General features: G+C 40.2%; 1 protein-coding gene across 1 annotated transcript in view; it reads right to left on the reverse strand.

Moving 5' to 3' along the window:
* TECRL (trans-2,3-enoyl-CoA reductase like) overlaps positions 1-16,391 on the reverse strand; it is a gene marked incomplete at both ends in the record, with an annotated part of 57,235 nt that extends 40,844 nt beyond the window's left edge. The window contains 2 exons of the mRNA XM_080343804.1: positions 171-222; positions 16,158-16,391. Of these exons, the coding sequence (XP_080199930.1) occupies positions 171-222; positions 16,158-16,391 (286 nt within the window). The remainder of the gene's footprint in view (positions 1-170; positions 223-16,157) is intronic.
* Positions 16,392-16,664: the final 273 nt, after the last annotated feature.

The raw sequence follows: 16,664 nt of genomic DNA on the forward strand, positions 1-16,664 counted from the left end.
CATCTGTGATAGCTACAGTAGAACCTTAGTCCAAATACTGCTCTAATTTAGCACTGGAGCTGTCAAGCCACTCAACTTTTGTGTGAGATTTAATGAAAAATAAATTTGACAATTTCTCTAAGCTGAAAGGCCTCTAACTATGCCTTCAGCCTGCTATCCATAGTACTTACAGGCTTTGTGAAATTTGTGTTTCACATCAAGAAGGGTAGATGATGGAGGTACCTGGAAAAGAAAATAAAATGCATGCAGATTAGTTTTTCTATCATCTTCAGTCTGGGAACCCTTCTCTCCTCTATGGAGAAATGATTCAATTAGTCTGCAAGTTCCTTAGGCAATAATGAAGCAAATCAGCCAATTTGCTCTCACATCTTGATATGTTATTAAGCATTGTCTGTATTTGATTTACACATGATCTGGGCCACCTCTGCTTGGTCACTGGAAGACTAAAATCCCAAGGGTCAAGAGGGAAGGTTCTGGCCCTGCTTGAGGCAGTAGCTGCCTCCAAGATCATACCAATGGGACAACATAAAGGGGTAGCTCTAAAGTCAGGTTTAAGCATTAGGTGTCTCATATAAAAAGACTTGAAGGTGTCTTCCTTGAGGGGCCAGTCACAAAGGTAGCAGGTTCTGTCTTTTCTGTCTGAAATGAGTTGGCTTATGTATGCTGTTGTTCATGTGCACTGAAGCAATTTGGGTGTCACAGTGTTAGATGGTAGTCTGGAGGCCTGTTAGGCTCTATTTTATTATGTATATTTATTTCTTAATACACTTTGTACAAAGTGCCTGAGAAATACTGAAGTTGCTACAGTGAAAGACTTAGAAGGACCTTGCATTTACAAGGAAAGGGAATGGACAACCTCAGGATGTAGTACCTTCATCTAGAGATGGAGGTGTCAAGAGGCAAGGGTCTGGTCTTAACAAGATCATGCCTTCACAGTTGACACTGAGTTAATATTCTATATTGTTCATTTAAGCACAGAGACTGAGAAGTAAATTGAACTGTGTCTTAACCATGGGCATCTGCTTTGTCTCTAGCGAGAGACCTCATTGCTGCAGTCAAGACAGCAGAATGCAGAAAACCACCTTTCCTGGAGACTTTAGGCACCTGTGCAATGTAAGTGGTGGAGGTTGAGGTCGAGGAGCAGCAGCAGAATTTTTTTGGTAGAGAATTTCTGAGGTAGAGAAACAGACAAGGCACCATTTTCCCTGGATGGGAACTCCTCACCTGGCTCACCCCATTTCCAGCTTCCCCCAGTCTAACCAGAACACGTCAGGTTCCTGATGGAGCCTCCTCAGCAGTTACACAGGAACCCAACAGTTCTCCTCTGCAAAAGCTTGTCACTCTTTTCCCACCTAAACAATACAATTCGTTTTTCACTGCATTAGCTAGAGCTCATACACTCAAGCATTAATCAGCTTACTCAGCCTTGCTTAGATCTTTGCACCATCTTCAGCCCCACTTCTTCAAAATGTGATAAATGATAGTTATCTATTTATTTATTTTACTTACTTGTCATATTAGTGAATTGTGACAATAATCATGCATAAAAAATAGAGAATAATCAAGGAAATTCTGCTAGTAGAGATCAGTCAGAACTTTAACATAGGTTGTTTTGCTGAAAAGACTGAGTCTGGAAAAACACTGATATAAGGAAATAGAATTGCTGACTCAAAAGCAACAAATCAGTACAGAAAGAAAACTTTTGCTCTTATATAATTTGACACCCCACACAAATACACAATATACATGCCATTAGTGCATAGGAGTAAGCCAGCTTCTTGCTGATAATAATATGAACAGGCACAGAGCTCAATACAGTTTTCAGTGATTTAAAGCTATAAAATGATACCTGTGCTAAGCAGTACATGAAGTTCAGATTTTGTTCATTATACTTAAGCCATTCCATGCAACTTCCAGTAGAACAGCACATCTCCCATAGTATACATGTGCCTTTTCTTGTGATGTATATGAGCACTGTGGAGTTGAGTAGGGGAATGGGAGGGCTTTATGTTTTCAAAACCTCTAAAAATATCTGTTGCTTTCTCCCATCTGTGAGGTCTGTAGCCCAGAATCAGATATAGATGCAAGTGCTGTTAGGTAGCAACAACCCTACAGCATGCAAGACTGCAAATCAAAATCTGTCACATCTCCTAGCGTAGGGCGGATGTGCAGGTTTTCACAGAAACCTGTTAGGGTTTGGAAGCGACCTCAAAAGATCATCTAGTCCAATCCCCCTGCCAGAGCAGGAACACCTTGATGAGGTTACACAGAAATGTGTCCAGGTGGGTTTTGAATTGTCTCCAGAGTAGGAGACTCCACAACGTCCCTGGGCAGCCTGTTCTAGTGCTCTATTACCTTCACTGAGAAGAAGTTTCTTCTCAAATTTAAGTGGAACCTCTTGTGTTCTGGTTTGAACCCATTACCCCTTGTCCTACCGTTGGTTGTCACTGAGAAGAGCCTGGCTTCATCTTCATGACACTCACCCTTTCTATATCTGTAAACATTAATGAGGTCACCCCTCAGTCTCCTCTTCTCCAAGCTAAAGAGACCCAGCTCCCTCAGCCTTTCCTCGTACGGGAGATGCGCCACTCCCTTCATCATATTAGTTGCCCTGTGCTGGACCCTCTCCAGCAGTTCCCTGTCCTTCTTGAACTCAGGGGCCCAGAACTGGACACAATATTCCAGATGTGGTCTCACCAGGGCAGAGTAGAGGGGAAGGAGAACCTCTCTTGACCTACTAACCACCCCGCTTCTAATCCACCCCAGGATGCCATTGGCCTTCCTGGCCACAAGGGCACAGTGCTCACTCATGGTCAGACTGCTGTCTGCCAGGACCCCCAGGTCTCTTTCCCCTACACTGCTCTCTAACAAGTCATTCTCCAACTTATACTGGAACCCAGGATTGTTCCTGCCCAGAAGCAAGACTCTACACTTGCCCTTGTTATATTTCATTAAAGTTTTCCCCACCCAACTCTCCAGCCTGTCCAGGTCTTGCTGGATGGCAGCACAGCCTTCTGGCATGTCAGCCACACCTCCCAGCTTGGTGTCATCAGCAAACTTGCTGATAGTACACTCTATTCCCTCATCTAAGTCATTGATGAATATATTGAATAATACTGGCCCCAGTACTGACCCTTGTGGCACTCCACTAGATACAAGCCTCCAACAAGATGCTGCCCCATTGACCACGACTCTCTGGCTTCTTTCCTTCAGCCAGTTCACAGTCCACCTCACTACCCGATCATCCAGACCACACTTCCTCAGTTTAGCTGTGAGGATGCTGTGGGAGACTCTGTCAAATGCTTTACTGAAGTCAAGGTAGATCACATCCACCGCTCTGCCATTATCTATCCACCTTGTTATGTCCTCATAAAAGGCTATGAGGTTGGTCAAGCATGACTTTCCCTTGGTGAAGCCATGTTGACTGCCCCTAATGACCCTCTTATCCTTGATATGCCTTGAAATGGCACCAAGGATAAATTATTCCATCATTTTCCTAGGGATGGAGGTGAGGCTGACTAGTCTATAGTTACCCGAGTCCTCCTCCTTGCCGTTTTTGAAGGCTGGAGTCACATTTGCTTTCCTCCAGTCCTCAGGCACCTCTCCCATTTCCCAAGACTTGGCAAAGATTATGGAGAGATTATGTCCAGATTGGTTACCTGCTCCCTAACCCAGTCCTCATCAACTAAGGCAAACTCCTCCATTGTCCTGACTTCCTCTGAGGCCTCAGGGGTACGGGGCTCCTCAGGACAGCCTCCGTCAGAGTAGACAGAGACAAAGGCGGCATTCAGTAACTCTGCCTTCTCTGTATCTTTTGTCACCAGGGCACTCACCTTGTTCATCAATGGGCCTACATTGCCTCTGGTATTAATCTGCCATGTATTTGAAAAAGATCTTTCTGTTGTCCTTGACCCCCCTCGCCAGGTTTAATTCTAAGGAAGCCTTAGCTTTCCTGTTTGCTTCCCTACATCCTCTGACAGCAGCCTTATATTCTTCCCAAGTAGCCAACCCCTCCTTCCATGATCGATAAACTCTCCTCTTCCACTTGAGCTTACCCAGGAGTTCCCTGTTTAACCACACAGGTCTCCTGGCTCCCTTCCTTGACTTCCTACATGTCGGGATGCTCTGATCTGGAGCTTGGTAGAAGCAGTCCCTGAACACTAACCAACTATCTTCGGCCTCTTTACCTTCAAGCAGCCTTGCCTATGGGATTTCCCCTAGCAATTGTCTGGAAAGGCCAAAGTTTGCCCTGCTGAAGTCCAGAGTTGTGATTCTGCTTGCTATTCTGTTCCTGCCACACAAGATCCTGAACTCCACCATTTCATGGTCGCTGCGACCAAGACAGCCCTCAACCTTTATTGCTTCAACCAGACCCTCCTTGTTAGTGAGGATGAGATCCAGCAGTGCTCCTCTCCTAGTCGGTTTCTCCACCAGTTGCATCAGAAAGTTATCGTCGATGCACTGGAGGAACCTCCTGGACTGTGGCTGGCTGGCAGAGTAGTCCTTCCAGCAAACATCAGGGAAGTTAAAATCTCCCACGACAATCAGGGCCTGTGACTGTGAGGCTGCTCTCAGCTGCCTGTAGAAGGCCTCATCAACTTCCTTTCCCTGATCTGGTGGCCTGTAATAGACACTCACAACTGTATCGCCCCTGCCAGCCTGCCCCTTAATTCTCACCCATAGACTCTCAACTTGTTCCTCATCCGTGCCTGGACAGTACTCAATACATTGTAGTTGCTCTCTCACATAAAGAGCAACTCGACCACCACGCCTGGCTGGCCTGTCTTTCCTGAAAAGGACATAGCCATCCATGACCACATTCCAGTCCTGTGATCTGTCCCACCATGTCTCTGTAACTGCCACCAGATCATAATCTCCTGCCCGAACACAGGTTTCTAACTCCTCCTGCTTATTCCCCATGCTGCGTGCATCGGTGTACAGGCATTTCAGGGAGTGAGCTGAGCACAGAGATTTCACCCTAAGGGTATGGGAAGCCTCCCAGTCTTCAATTCTAGAGTGCTGGCCCACTGATGCAAGCCCAGCTAAAACCCCCTCCCCCTTCAAATCTAGTTTAAAGCTCTCCAAATGAGCCCTGCTAATTCCTGTCCCAGCATCTTTTTGCCCCTGCGAGATAAACCTATCCCACGTATCACTGTCCGCACTGGTATCTTATAAAATCATCTCTTATCAAAGAATCAAAAGCCCTGCCTGTAGCACCAGTCTTGTATTCAATAATTTATGGACTGAATTTTTCTATTCCCGTCGTCATGCAAAACTGGAAGAAGGGAAGAGAAAATCACTTGAGCTCCAGACTCTTTCACCATCCATCCCAAGGCCTTGAAATCTTTCTTCAATCCCCTCAGACTGTGGGATGCAGCTTCCTCCCCATCTGTCTGGAAGATCAGCAGTGCATAGTAATCTGTTGGGTGCACCAGAGCTGGCAGTGCTGGCTCGAGGAAGGGGCTGGTCTTTTCCAATGTGATGGAGAACCCTCTGGACTTTTAAATGCAATAAGCCACATAACTGCAGCACTTGCATCCCCACAGGGGATCAGCATTTTACCATGTCAGGTTATGGGAAAGAGCAGCCAGGGCCAGCCCCTGCCCTGGAGGGCCGATCAGCTGAGTCAATCAGGTGGAGCTGAAAGGCTGCTAAGCTGAGCACACTTACAGAGCTGATCTAGCTCAAAACCGAGCCCATGGTCTCCACCATCTGCACCAGCTGAGTATGTGCCAGGTTCAGGGCAGAGCTGCGTTCATTCAGTGCAGAATTTCTAGTCCAGCCCTTCTTAGCAACTTTACCTTTACATCCCTCATTTTTCAGCCTGAAGCTTCCAGTACTTGCTGCCCTCCAAACCCTGCTATACCAGCCATGGGGTTCATATTGCCTAACTTTAGCCGAATATTAGCCTAAACTTGTGGTTTTGCTCTACTCATAGAGCAATTCACATGCCTTAGCTGTTTAAAAGTTACAAAGTGCCTGCCAGGTTCTGTGCTCCCAGCAGAGGAACCCAATTTGTTCAGCCTAGAGAAAACGAGGCTGAGGGGAGACCTCACTCTCTACAACTGCCCGAAAAGAGGCTGGAGCATGTAGGGTGGTGGTCTCTTCTCCAAAGAGGCAAGCAAGAGGACAAGAGGAAATGGCCTTGAGTTGCGCCAAAGATGGTTCAGATTGGATATTAGGAAAAATGTGTTTGCAGAAAGGGTCATGAAGCAGTGGAACAGGCTGTCCAGGGCAGTGGTGGATTCACCATCCAAATGATTCTATGATTCTATGAACCCATGATCATGTCCATGCGGTGTGACATGAACCATCACATATTCTCTGCCCTACATCCCAAGCCAGTGCTGAGACCACATAGCTGCAGCTGGACTGTGCTCCACAGGACACCTATGAGAAGCCTTTCTCAGTAGCTCAATTGCCAGACCACTGCTGTGCCTGAAGATAGTCCAGCTAGTTTAGGCTAGAACTGGTTTAAATGGTTTTCTTGGGTGGTTATTCACAGCCTGGCAGCTCTGTTTGGCACCAGGAGCGCAGGCTCAGCCAGGAGGGCAGATACTTGTTTTATGGGCTAGCTGGTTTGAGACACACTCCAGAGACAGCAAGTTGAAAAATTACACAAATATCTTCCTCTTCAGACAGGGCTGTGACACAGAGGAGTCGCAGTGTCCCTTCCCAGGCAGAATAACGAGACTATAGTCACAAAAGAATGAAATAAATTTTCTTATGTTCTTGGTAATTCTGTGTCACTTTTTTAAAGACCTCATAAAACAACCGATGAAGTTATGGATTCTAATATCGATCAATGTGAAGATGGATGCTGAGACATCAGCTTACTACTAAGACTGTCCTCTTTGTAGACCATTAATTATCTTTTGTTCTTTTCATTGTACATCAATAAGAGCTAAAGAATTGTAAGGACTGGAAGAGCACCTTCTCTTACTACCCTTTGAGCTAACTGAATAAAACACCCTAGAACATTTCACTGTAATTATTAGTTTTACTCTCCTTTTATTCTTTTAAATGATTTCTGAAAGTGTTATAAACCTTCCCTTTTCTCTATTTTAGCACTTTTCAAATACACAAAGGGAAAACAGAGTGAAAGACCACCCTTGGTTCATTTACAACAAGATGGACTTCATTGTAAAAACATCTCTTACTTGGTACCTATCTTTTCTCTGACAGGCAAGCCAGCTTTCCATGCAATTTCTTAACTTGTAGTCTAATACCAGATTTTAAATAAAGTAACTTTCAGATATGTTGCTATCATGTGTTAAGGTTTGAGACTACATTTGCTTCATAAAAACATATTAGGAAAAATTTGTATTTTACAGGTGTGGGTTGCATTCATTACACTTTTCATTCACAAAAGGATGATTTTAAAACCTCAAATCCTTTTTTTCCTGTACCTTCAAAGGAAAAAATCCTTTTACTTTTCCATTTGAGGCAACTTTTCATTTTTTAGGAATTCAAGAATGAAAGGACCTTCTGGTTCATCCGTTCCAGTTCTAGACTTCCTTTATGCAGCAATGAACAAAGCTTCACATTTATTTTTAAGACTTAAAATACAATATTAGTAACCTAGGCTATGACTCAAGGAAGAGCCCTAAGTGGAAGATATTATGGGAACTTAATACTACATTTTGTGACTGAAAGCTAATCAGGTAGTTATCCACTTTCATACCTCTTTCACATTTATAAGTCAAGGAATTATAACAAATCTGGCGATCTGTATGTAATTGCATCACACACTTCTTGCACTAAAGAATTATTTGAGGGGTTAGAGGTTAGCAGAATATCAATATGAATTTGAATAATTGAATAATTGAATAATTTTACCAGATAGGTGATCTTTCATGCAACGTTTCCCTTTGTGATGTGTCAGTACCACTGCACTTCTTAGTCACCTACTTTCCAACAGGCATTCATTCTCCATAACTGCAGAAATTCAGAAATTCTGCCATTGCAGCTACCTATTAAACCACAGATGACTCCATCATGAGCCAAGGTAAATCTGTTCAAAAAGGTGATGTCAGCTTATTGCAGCTGAGGATCTGACCCCAAAACAGATAATAATGAGAAAGCCAGGTAATTTTCAAATTCAGCACTCAACAAATACTTTTCAATACTGCAAATACTTCATCGTTGCTGCTTTTGCATCCTGTCCTTGCTTGGGGAACATCCTGTATTATTAGAAATAAGCAGCATTTTTTCACAGAAAGTTTATCAGATAAACACCTGTTCTAATTGATCTCTGTGGGTTTTTTGGCTTCTATATCTGATTATTTTTTCTTATTGTTATATTTCAAAGACAGTATTAAAAATGGCTACTGTTTTACTGTAACTTCCCTCACTGCACTCATTAGCCTGGCGAACCAGTGCACTGATCATGTCCAAAGACCTGTCAGTAGATGAGCCCATCGTGGAAATGCTGTACACACAGACAAGTGTTGTCAGCAACTACACAAAGGCTTTATGTGGAATTCAGTGAAAACTAAAGAGCTAGCTCTGATCTCAAACCAGTCTTTCCAGAAACTGTTGATATTCCTTAAATCTGTCAGAGCTTTTTCTCTCTCTGCTAAAGACAAGAAGGGAAGAGAATGCAAACCTTTAGCAGACAGGTGGCATGCAGGCCATCCCTGAATTTACAAAATTCAGAACATTCAGCTATTGCTGAGCAAATCCAAACAGAACTGGTATGCCTCTCTGTCTTCTAACCTTTTGTGCAAGAGGAGTGAGAGAGGTTGCTGTAATCATCTTAAGAGCTCAACAGCAGAACTAGTCAGGAAGATTCTGTCACAACGCTTTTCTACTCAGAAAATGGAATTGTTCTAGCAGAACTCTGGATATGTAAATTTGTATTGACTTTGAATTTTTAAAACAAAATAGAAAACTTTTTTTTTAATCCTTTTTCAAGAACATGCTGAAAATTCATTTCATTGTGTTGTTTTCATTTCTTCTTATTTCTTATTGGCATGGCACTTTTATTTCTTTTGCATTATTTTATGACATATCAATCATGATAGTGTAAAATAATATAACACATGGCTTTCAAGTCATGGAAAATAACCCAATATGAAATAATAATCAAATAAATGCACTATTAAATTGTAAAACAAATTGCGCTGGAAATTAAATTTTTATTGTGTCGTAAGAGATTGAAATATTGCAAAGTTAATTTGTAAAGCAATCTTTCACAAATTCTACCTCATCAAAAATTCAAGACTCATTTGTTTTCACTCTAAATTGCAAAGAAAACAATATTTGGGATATGGAGTGGTTTCTTTTAAAAAACAAAACCAAAACTTTGACCAGTTCTTCTCAGGAAGAAGGTGGTGTAGGGTTTTGTTTGGATTTCAATTGCAAGTCCTAGAACAGATTAAGCATATAGCTTAGCTGTGAGATCTCTCTGAATTTGCCTTCTCTCTTCTATCAAATGGCTGTAGAGGCTTTTGCTTGTTCTTTTACACCTATGCAGATTGATAACATTTAAAATCAAGGAGCACACCCAAGAAACCAATACGTGGCACAGGATGGTCACAAACTATTTAGGGGACTGTATGAAAACAAAAAGCAAGAGCAAGATAAACCAACTAAAAATTCACAGGAGAACATGTATTAGTAAAACAAGTGGTTCTACAAGTAGCAGGGCTACTAAAGCCATATCTTCTTTTATATGTATACGTATATATATATATAGTATATAAGGGACTCCAAAGCCTTTTCCAGCCACCCCATAGCTCTTCCCTGGCTCCAACAATGTGTCCACTGGACAATAAAGTGGGGCTGTTTTACTGCCACAACTTGTTCTCTTGTAGCACAAGGGCTGTATATATTAGAAAAGGAAAGCTTGCATTTTAAGGACTTTTTAAAAGCCACAATTGTTTAAACGTAGACAGATACAGTACAATGATAGCATTAATATATACTGTTAGATATTTATAGATTCATTGCTACAGGGCTCAGGTGTTTTGTGAAGAATCACAGGACTAACATTTTGGAAAGAGGCTGAAGCATGTTCTGATGAACCAATAAATCATGGGCAGGAGTACTTCAATGCTCCAGTGCCTGTATGAGTTGCCATTACACACCTAAATTTCAATAATGGGTTGTGCTGACTAACTATTAACCTAATAAAACTCCTACAGCTCCCTATGGTCTTATATAGCTCCAATACATTAATAATTTGCAATAATCCGTGAATTATCTTTGATGCAAGAAGGCAAATGTGCAGCTGGGGTAAAATATCAGAACTTTATTGAGAAGAGGACATTATCACACTACAGAGACACTTTTGGCAATATTCACTGCTCTAGTGGCATAGCTGACTTCTAGCGTTGGTCAGAACAAACATCTCATGATCATGAAGAGATGGAGCACCACTGGTGTCTCAAGAATTCATTCTCTTGTTTTTGCTGAACTTTGAAGCAACTTTAATTTTTTTTATTTTTTTTTTATCATTTATACATTTCACTCTTTCTTCCCCCCAGGCTTAGACTTCTCTATGTAAAATAAGAGATGTATAAAACCTGCCATTTAAAGGCACTTCTAAGCTTTGAAAATTAATCTCAGCTGAAGCATTATCCTTCTGTAATTCTTTAAATTATCCCTTTACAAACGCTAAATGCTCTGAAGTTACCAGCTTCTCTGCTCCCCAGTCTCTCTCTTCCAGATAAATCAAAGGCCATTTCTACAGGTGTTCTATTTAAAAAGCTGTATTGAAAAAAAAGAATGGTAACAGCAAAGAGCAAGCAGAAATTGTGTCTTCATCTGAAACTATCTGTAGCTATATTGACATTAAAATAATGTGAATTTCTAGTAGAGCAGGAAGAAATGAGTGTAATGCATTGCATCAATAGGATTGGAATGTTTACCTACTTTGCCAAGTGTAACCAATAACTGAGGAAAAAAATACCACTGTCATCACCTCAGCATTGGGGAGTAGGTATAAGATTCAATTCTTACAGGCAAGAAAACACACAGGCTTTATAACATGTTTGTAAATGTAATGTATTTTCTTGCAGTGCCTCTCAGCAGGGACCAGATTCCCATTGTGCTGGATGCTGTGAAAACGTTTAGTGAAAGACAAGGACACCAAAAATCCTCTTTCCAAATGGAAGTAAAAAACCCTAATCTCTTTCCTGAGAAAGGACTTCTTTACTATACTTCCCTAGAATCTGATGAAGAAGGCCATGTCCTGGTACTAAAAAAGAGTTTCTTTGCAGCATTTTATTACCTACTTGAATAATTGCATTTGCTCACCAAAAATCAATGTAGTATGTCTAATCTCCAATTCATGATGCAAGAAGTTATTTTTATTTGTTAGAGATGACTATGCACAAGAGCTGGTGACAGCTGTTCCTGGCTGCTCACGTTCTGTGACAGAGCTGCAGCCCACAGGAGAGAATTAGAGATTTCTGACACTGTTGAACCATTTCTGCCTGTATCTGGTTTTGTTGGCATGCCAGTGTAAATCCATTTTCTTGTTAAGCCATGGTGGGCAGATATAAAGACAGAGGCATACAATCCTTTCAGAGCAGTCAGAATAAGCCCTAATTTGTCTTTTTAGCCAAAGGTGTAGGTATACATGTATTGTGTAATATTAAACATCAAGGAGAGTTGTATATATAGAAGTATAGTATGTTGGGCCTGACAAAAATGCGTAACTAAAGGACCGGCAATATGCAAAGGTCCTTTAATTTACAGAAATAAAAATGTTCACTTCACTTTCACTGTATGCATTGCACAACATGTCTGCACTCACAAACATACCATTAAATGTTCCTACACTATATATTATCAACCACAAACATGTAACTATTAGTAACTGGGTTTTCCAAAGTCTGCAATCTGGGTCACAAACTTTTAAACCATGAGTGAGAAACACAGAAAGAAATCACGAGGTCCTTTGATCTGCCTTCAGTTTTCTGAGTGTCCAAGGGTCACAGTAGGAAGATGAAGTGTACTTAGAGAACTAAATAATCAAAGTTGGAAGGTTCATGATTGCTAAAGGTGGTGATTTAATTTTTTTTTTTTTTTTAAACGTGAGTTGTTGTAAAATTGCAAGAGGTGACAGTGCTGTGCTTGAAATGTATAAAAAGGAAGAAGGAAGCCTCCATCATCTTTGCAGCACACCAAGAAAAGAGGCTCTGCTAAAACCAGAGTTTACCCATCTACTTACAGGTTAGCCAGCAAAATTGTGAAGCATGAAACTACGGTGCTCTGAGGCTTTTGATGGCAAAAAGCTTTCTCTGCTGTTTTCCCCAAAAGTGATTTATTCTGTAAAACCTATATTGTGTAAGGCTTTCTGCCTTAAAAGCAACTCATGCAAAATTAATTACATTGCACTACATTTGTAAGAAAATACATTTTATGAGTTAATTTGAAGAAAAAAAATACTATGCAATGAATGCTATAACAGCAATAGTTATGAGTTGCCTTAACAGCATTTACAAATCAAATAGCTGCACAGCAGTAACTTTAAAACTAACCTACATCAGGCTTTTGGAATTATGTAAACCAGTTTTTAAGTAGCCATGTATCTTTCACAAGTTGTGTCTGAGGCTGAGAAATGTGTATTATTTGTTAAAAAACAGGAAAAGTGATTATCTTCTTTTATTTTTAACACTTCATGAACTCTGTATGTTCTGATGTTTTCTATAGCTTTTTGGAATTAAATGGGAGACAAATTCCTTAGACATTTTACGACTCCTTTTGAAAGTATGAAAGTATTTCATACCAGAATATTAGTCATCACTAATTACATGCCCTCTCCTTTTCACAGAAAGGAATTTCATTCAAAAAAAGGGACTTGTGATGATCTAGGCTCACCTGATGTTTTTACACTGCTCAAAAAAGAGATTTATTCTTTTCCAAATATTTTTTTTACTCCTTGAGCCAGAAACCTGTAGGACTCATGTTTTGACTACAGAACATGTTTTTAAAATGCAGCATCCGTTTCCATGTTGAAGTGACCGAAGATGCCCAACTCTTACATGTCTCTCCTTTATTTAACTGTCAAAATCTGGGCCAAATTTCTTGGCTAAATTTGCCTAACTGAGGCTTTCAGCCACCAGCTGTTGTAAGGCCTTTTCCTACTTGAGTAAACACCTTTCTGTTTCCTCCCTTTTATCCCCAGCATCAAAATCTGGAACCTCTTCTCCCTAATATCTCTCTTCAGAATTAATTTCTGTACCAAGAGCAAATCTGGGGAAAAATATCTCATGTTGTTATTATTTCTCTTTTAAATTCTTTAAGGAACTTGCCAGAAAAGCTTGTGTGCACCAAACTACTTGCATAATTTCACATCCATAGCAGAGGAAGTCTCCAGGGCAGGTTGACAATATTAAAGAAATTATACTTTTATAAAAAAAAATATGTTTGAAGTGTGTATGTACAAACTAAACAGCCACTGTTGCTGACTCTTGTGAATTTACTTCAAGTTTTGCAAGATTAGGTATTTTTCTTCAAGACCCAGCTCCTGGGAGGGGATGATGGTATGTCTGGAGTTTTCTGCTACTTCCTTTCAGTATTTTTTTCTGCCTTTTCTGACTATGGAAAAGCCCGCAGTATGATGCAAATTATGGGCTTAAAAAACAGGTAAATATGTATTTATTCTGTTCTTTAAGTCAATCTTAAAGATCTTATAGTGACCACTCACCACACTTACATATATTAAGTGACTGATCCTTCCCCAAAGTGTAAGATGGGTAAGAAAGCCAAAGCAGATAATGTTATTTTCATTTAAAAGATGGAGAATTGATTCCCAGTTACTTATGACTAGTTCCAAGCCTACTGATGTCAACCGATTGCTCGAGAGCACACCTCTGCTAAGTCCCTGACACTGCACTGAGCACGGGACCTTTTTTCCTTCAAAATACCAAAACTAGTTAGATGTATCATCACTCTGCAGGCTTTACAGAGTCCCCACTAATCTGAACAGGATTTTGATGCAAGAGCCTCACAAAAACTAACCCTCTGGAAGCAGTGACTGGTATTTAACTACACAGCATTAATCATCTGATCACTCTGTCTGAGTTTCCATTAGGCAGAGAAAGAAAGGGGTTTTCTTTCTGCCATTATAGTATTGTCCCTTTAGATTTATTAATCTGTGAATATTGAAAATGCATTTGCTAAATGAGAATAGTCTGAACTACTAACAATAGACAGCAAGACAGTAAATACATACATTGTAAAATCTATGGTTTCTATTCTCTCCTATTATAAATCCTAACAAGTAATAATTACATGCAACCCCAAGAAATTAAGCTAATAATAATTATCTTACAAACAGGAAACAGGCATTAGAAGTGTCATGCTGGGTCTGTAACAATATTGTATTTAATTAAGCAGAAGACTATGCATAATCAAGTAAAATGAAGTTCAGCAATATTAACAAATGTTCACGGAAGCAAGGAACTCAACTTCTGTGCTTTCAGGGTCGCCTTAGGAAGGGGTTTTCAAAGGAAATTAAGGGACTTGGACAGCCAGGTGAATGTGCATTCAAAATCCAAGTGCTTTAGGCCATCTTGGAAAACTCAGCCTTGCACCATGCTTGCACTAATTCCTTGGTACTGAGCCAAAATAAAAAATAAAATTAAAAGGGTCCGCACTGCTGGCAATGGCCTTGTAAATTGAACATAGATTCCTGAGCAGACGCTTTCAGTTTACAGTTGCTATTACTCCTCCATATGTATTTTACCTCTATTTAGAGAGTACTTTGCTGTCACCACCCGTAACTCACTTTCCATCACTACAAAGGGCAGAGTCCGTGGTTTGGGGACAGTGTAAAAAATGTTAAGGCTCATCAAAATTCAGAATAAAGATTAAAATGCAGGTCTGTGATTGTCCCAGCAGACTACAGTTCTTCCACACATCACGGAAGGATTCCTGAAATGTGGCCCATGGTCTAGTTCTGTTTCTCTTAATATCACAGTTAGGGATTGGAAGGGACCTCAATATATTTCTTTTAATTATAGGAAAGCTTAATATAAGAAACAGACTGATGTCGTTTCTTTTGGATCAAAACCTTATTCAGCATAGTATTTAGATAACCTTTTTAATAACTGTGTAAATATCACTCAATAAATTAAATAATGCAAACACTATCATTAGAACTAGTATTAATAGTCGTCATATTTGTTTGGTCATTTTTTACATGTTTCCCCTTTGACTAGATTTAAAAAAATCTCAAAAACCATTTTGCCCATTAAGAATGAAAAAAGGAGACATTTGCCTTTAACTAGGCATACAAATTGCAAAAACACCCTTTAAACAACGAGGAACGTGAGAAATCTGGTGGTATTCCATCCCGCATATATCAAAGGCATTAAATTGAACATTATGAAGCAAACTTATCCACCAGTTCCAGCTGTTGCCAGTGAATATAAGGTGAGGTGTTGTTTTTATTTTCTTCTTCTAGCAAAACAGTAAGTTTCAAAACTTTAATATGTTACAGAAAATTTCTCTTGTCTAAACAGATTCCCATTTTCATGGTGTGCAAGAGACTAGCTCTTCTGCTGAGGGACAATGAACCACAAAAACTGTGATGAAAATAATTATGAAGTATTTTTTCAGCTTTTGTTTACTATGTTGTAAACTTCCTTCCTACCCAGTCCTTTCCTCCTACTTATACAACTTGACTGCAGTTTGTATTTTTTAATTTACTTTATTAAAAGCACTTCTCTTAGGTAAGACTGTTTGTTTAAAAATACAAATTTAAATATTGTCAGGTTTCTGCTCCATCGGATAAGTAGAGCACAGCTGAATATGTTTAGATACGAAGAACCCAAAGCATTGCAGGGATGCTAAGCTTTATTAATGTATTAAAACTGAATATACAATCCAATGTAGACATTAAAGTATTGTGCTCTGAAATATACACTCTAATCTAAGTGTCAAGAGACAGCCTAAGGATGTATTTTGAGTCCACAGAGTAGCTAGGATGTCTAGAAGAAACCAGTGCTGGATTATCTGTAAAAATCCAAGAGTAACACAGCCAAGGCTTGTGGCTAACAAGAAGTTCTGGTTATCTCCCAGTGAAAAGAATGGAAGCATTTATATTACAGAACAGGACCACAACAGAGTGAAAACAGTATCCCTGATGTGGCATCTTGTGAACGAGGCACATCCTCTGCATCCTGGAATAATACACTCACCTTGTCCACAATGCAGATCTGCTTCTTACTTTGCACATCAAGAATTTCCACTTCAAAGTAAGTGATTTTGGAATGTTTGAGCACAGGTGGTGATTTGAGCTGGCCAGCTGAGAGCACAAGCTGAGACAAGTTGAAAAAAGAGCGTGTGTCGTTGTGAGACATGGATAGAGCTCCTCTGTGAGCTGCAAGGTCCCTCTTGTGTTCCGGAGCTCCGGGTTTCTGCCTTCTGTGCATGGTGTGACCCAGCAGGAGCGATCGTCATGTCAGGGGACAGTTCCAGGGTAAAATGTTTCCTCTCTGCATCAGTTAAATACAATCACAGACTGATGAGACACTAAAGGTCAAGTGGCGTTCCATTTTAAGAGTACTGTCTTATTTAGGAGGAGTGAAAACAATGGCTCTGTAATCCATGTCTATATTTAACCTGCTATTGTGCTATGTTGTGCTACTGCTGCTTTATTATTATTTTTATTTAAACCAACATTTGAAATGCCACATCTAGAGATT

Source organism: Nesoenas mayeri (genome assembly GCF_963082525.1).
Source record: "Nesoenas mayeri genome assembly, chromosome: 4".
NCBI classification, from domain to species: Eukaryota; Metazoa; Chordata; class Aves; order Columbiformes; family Columbidae; genus Nesoenas; species Nesoenas mayeri.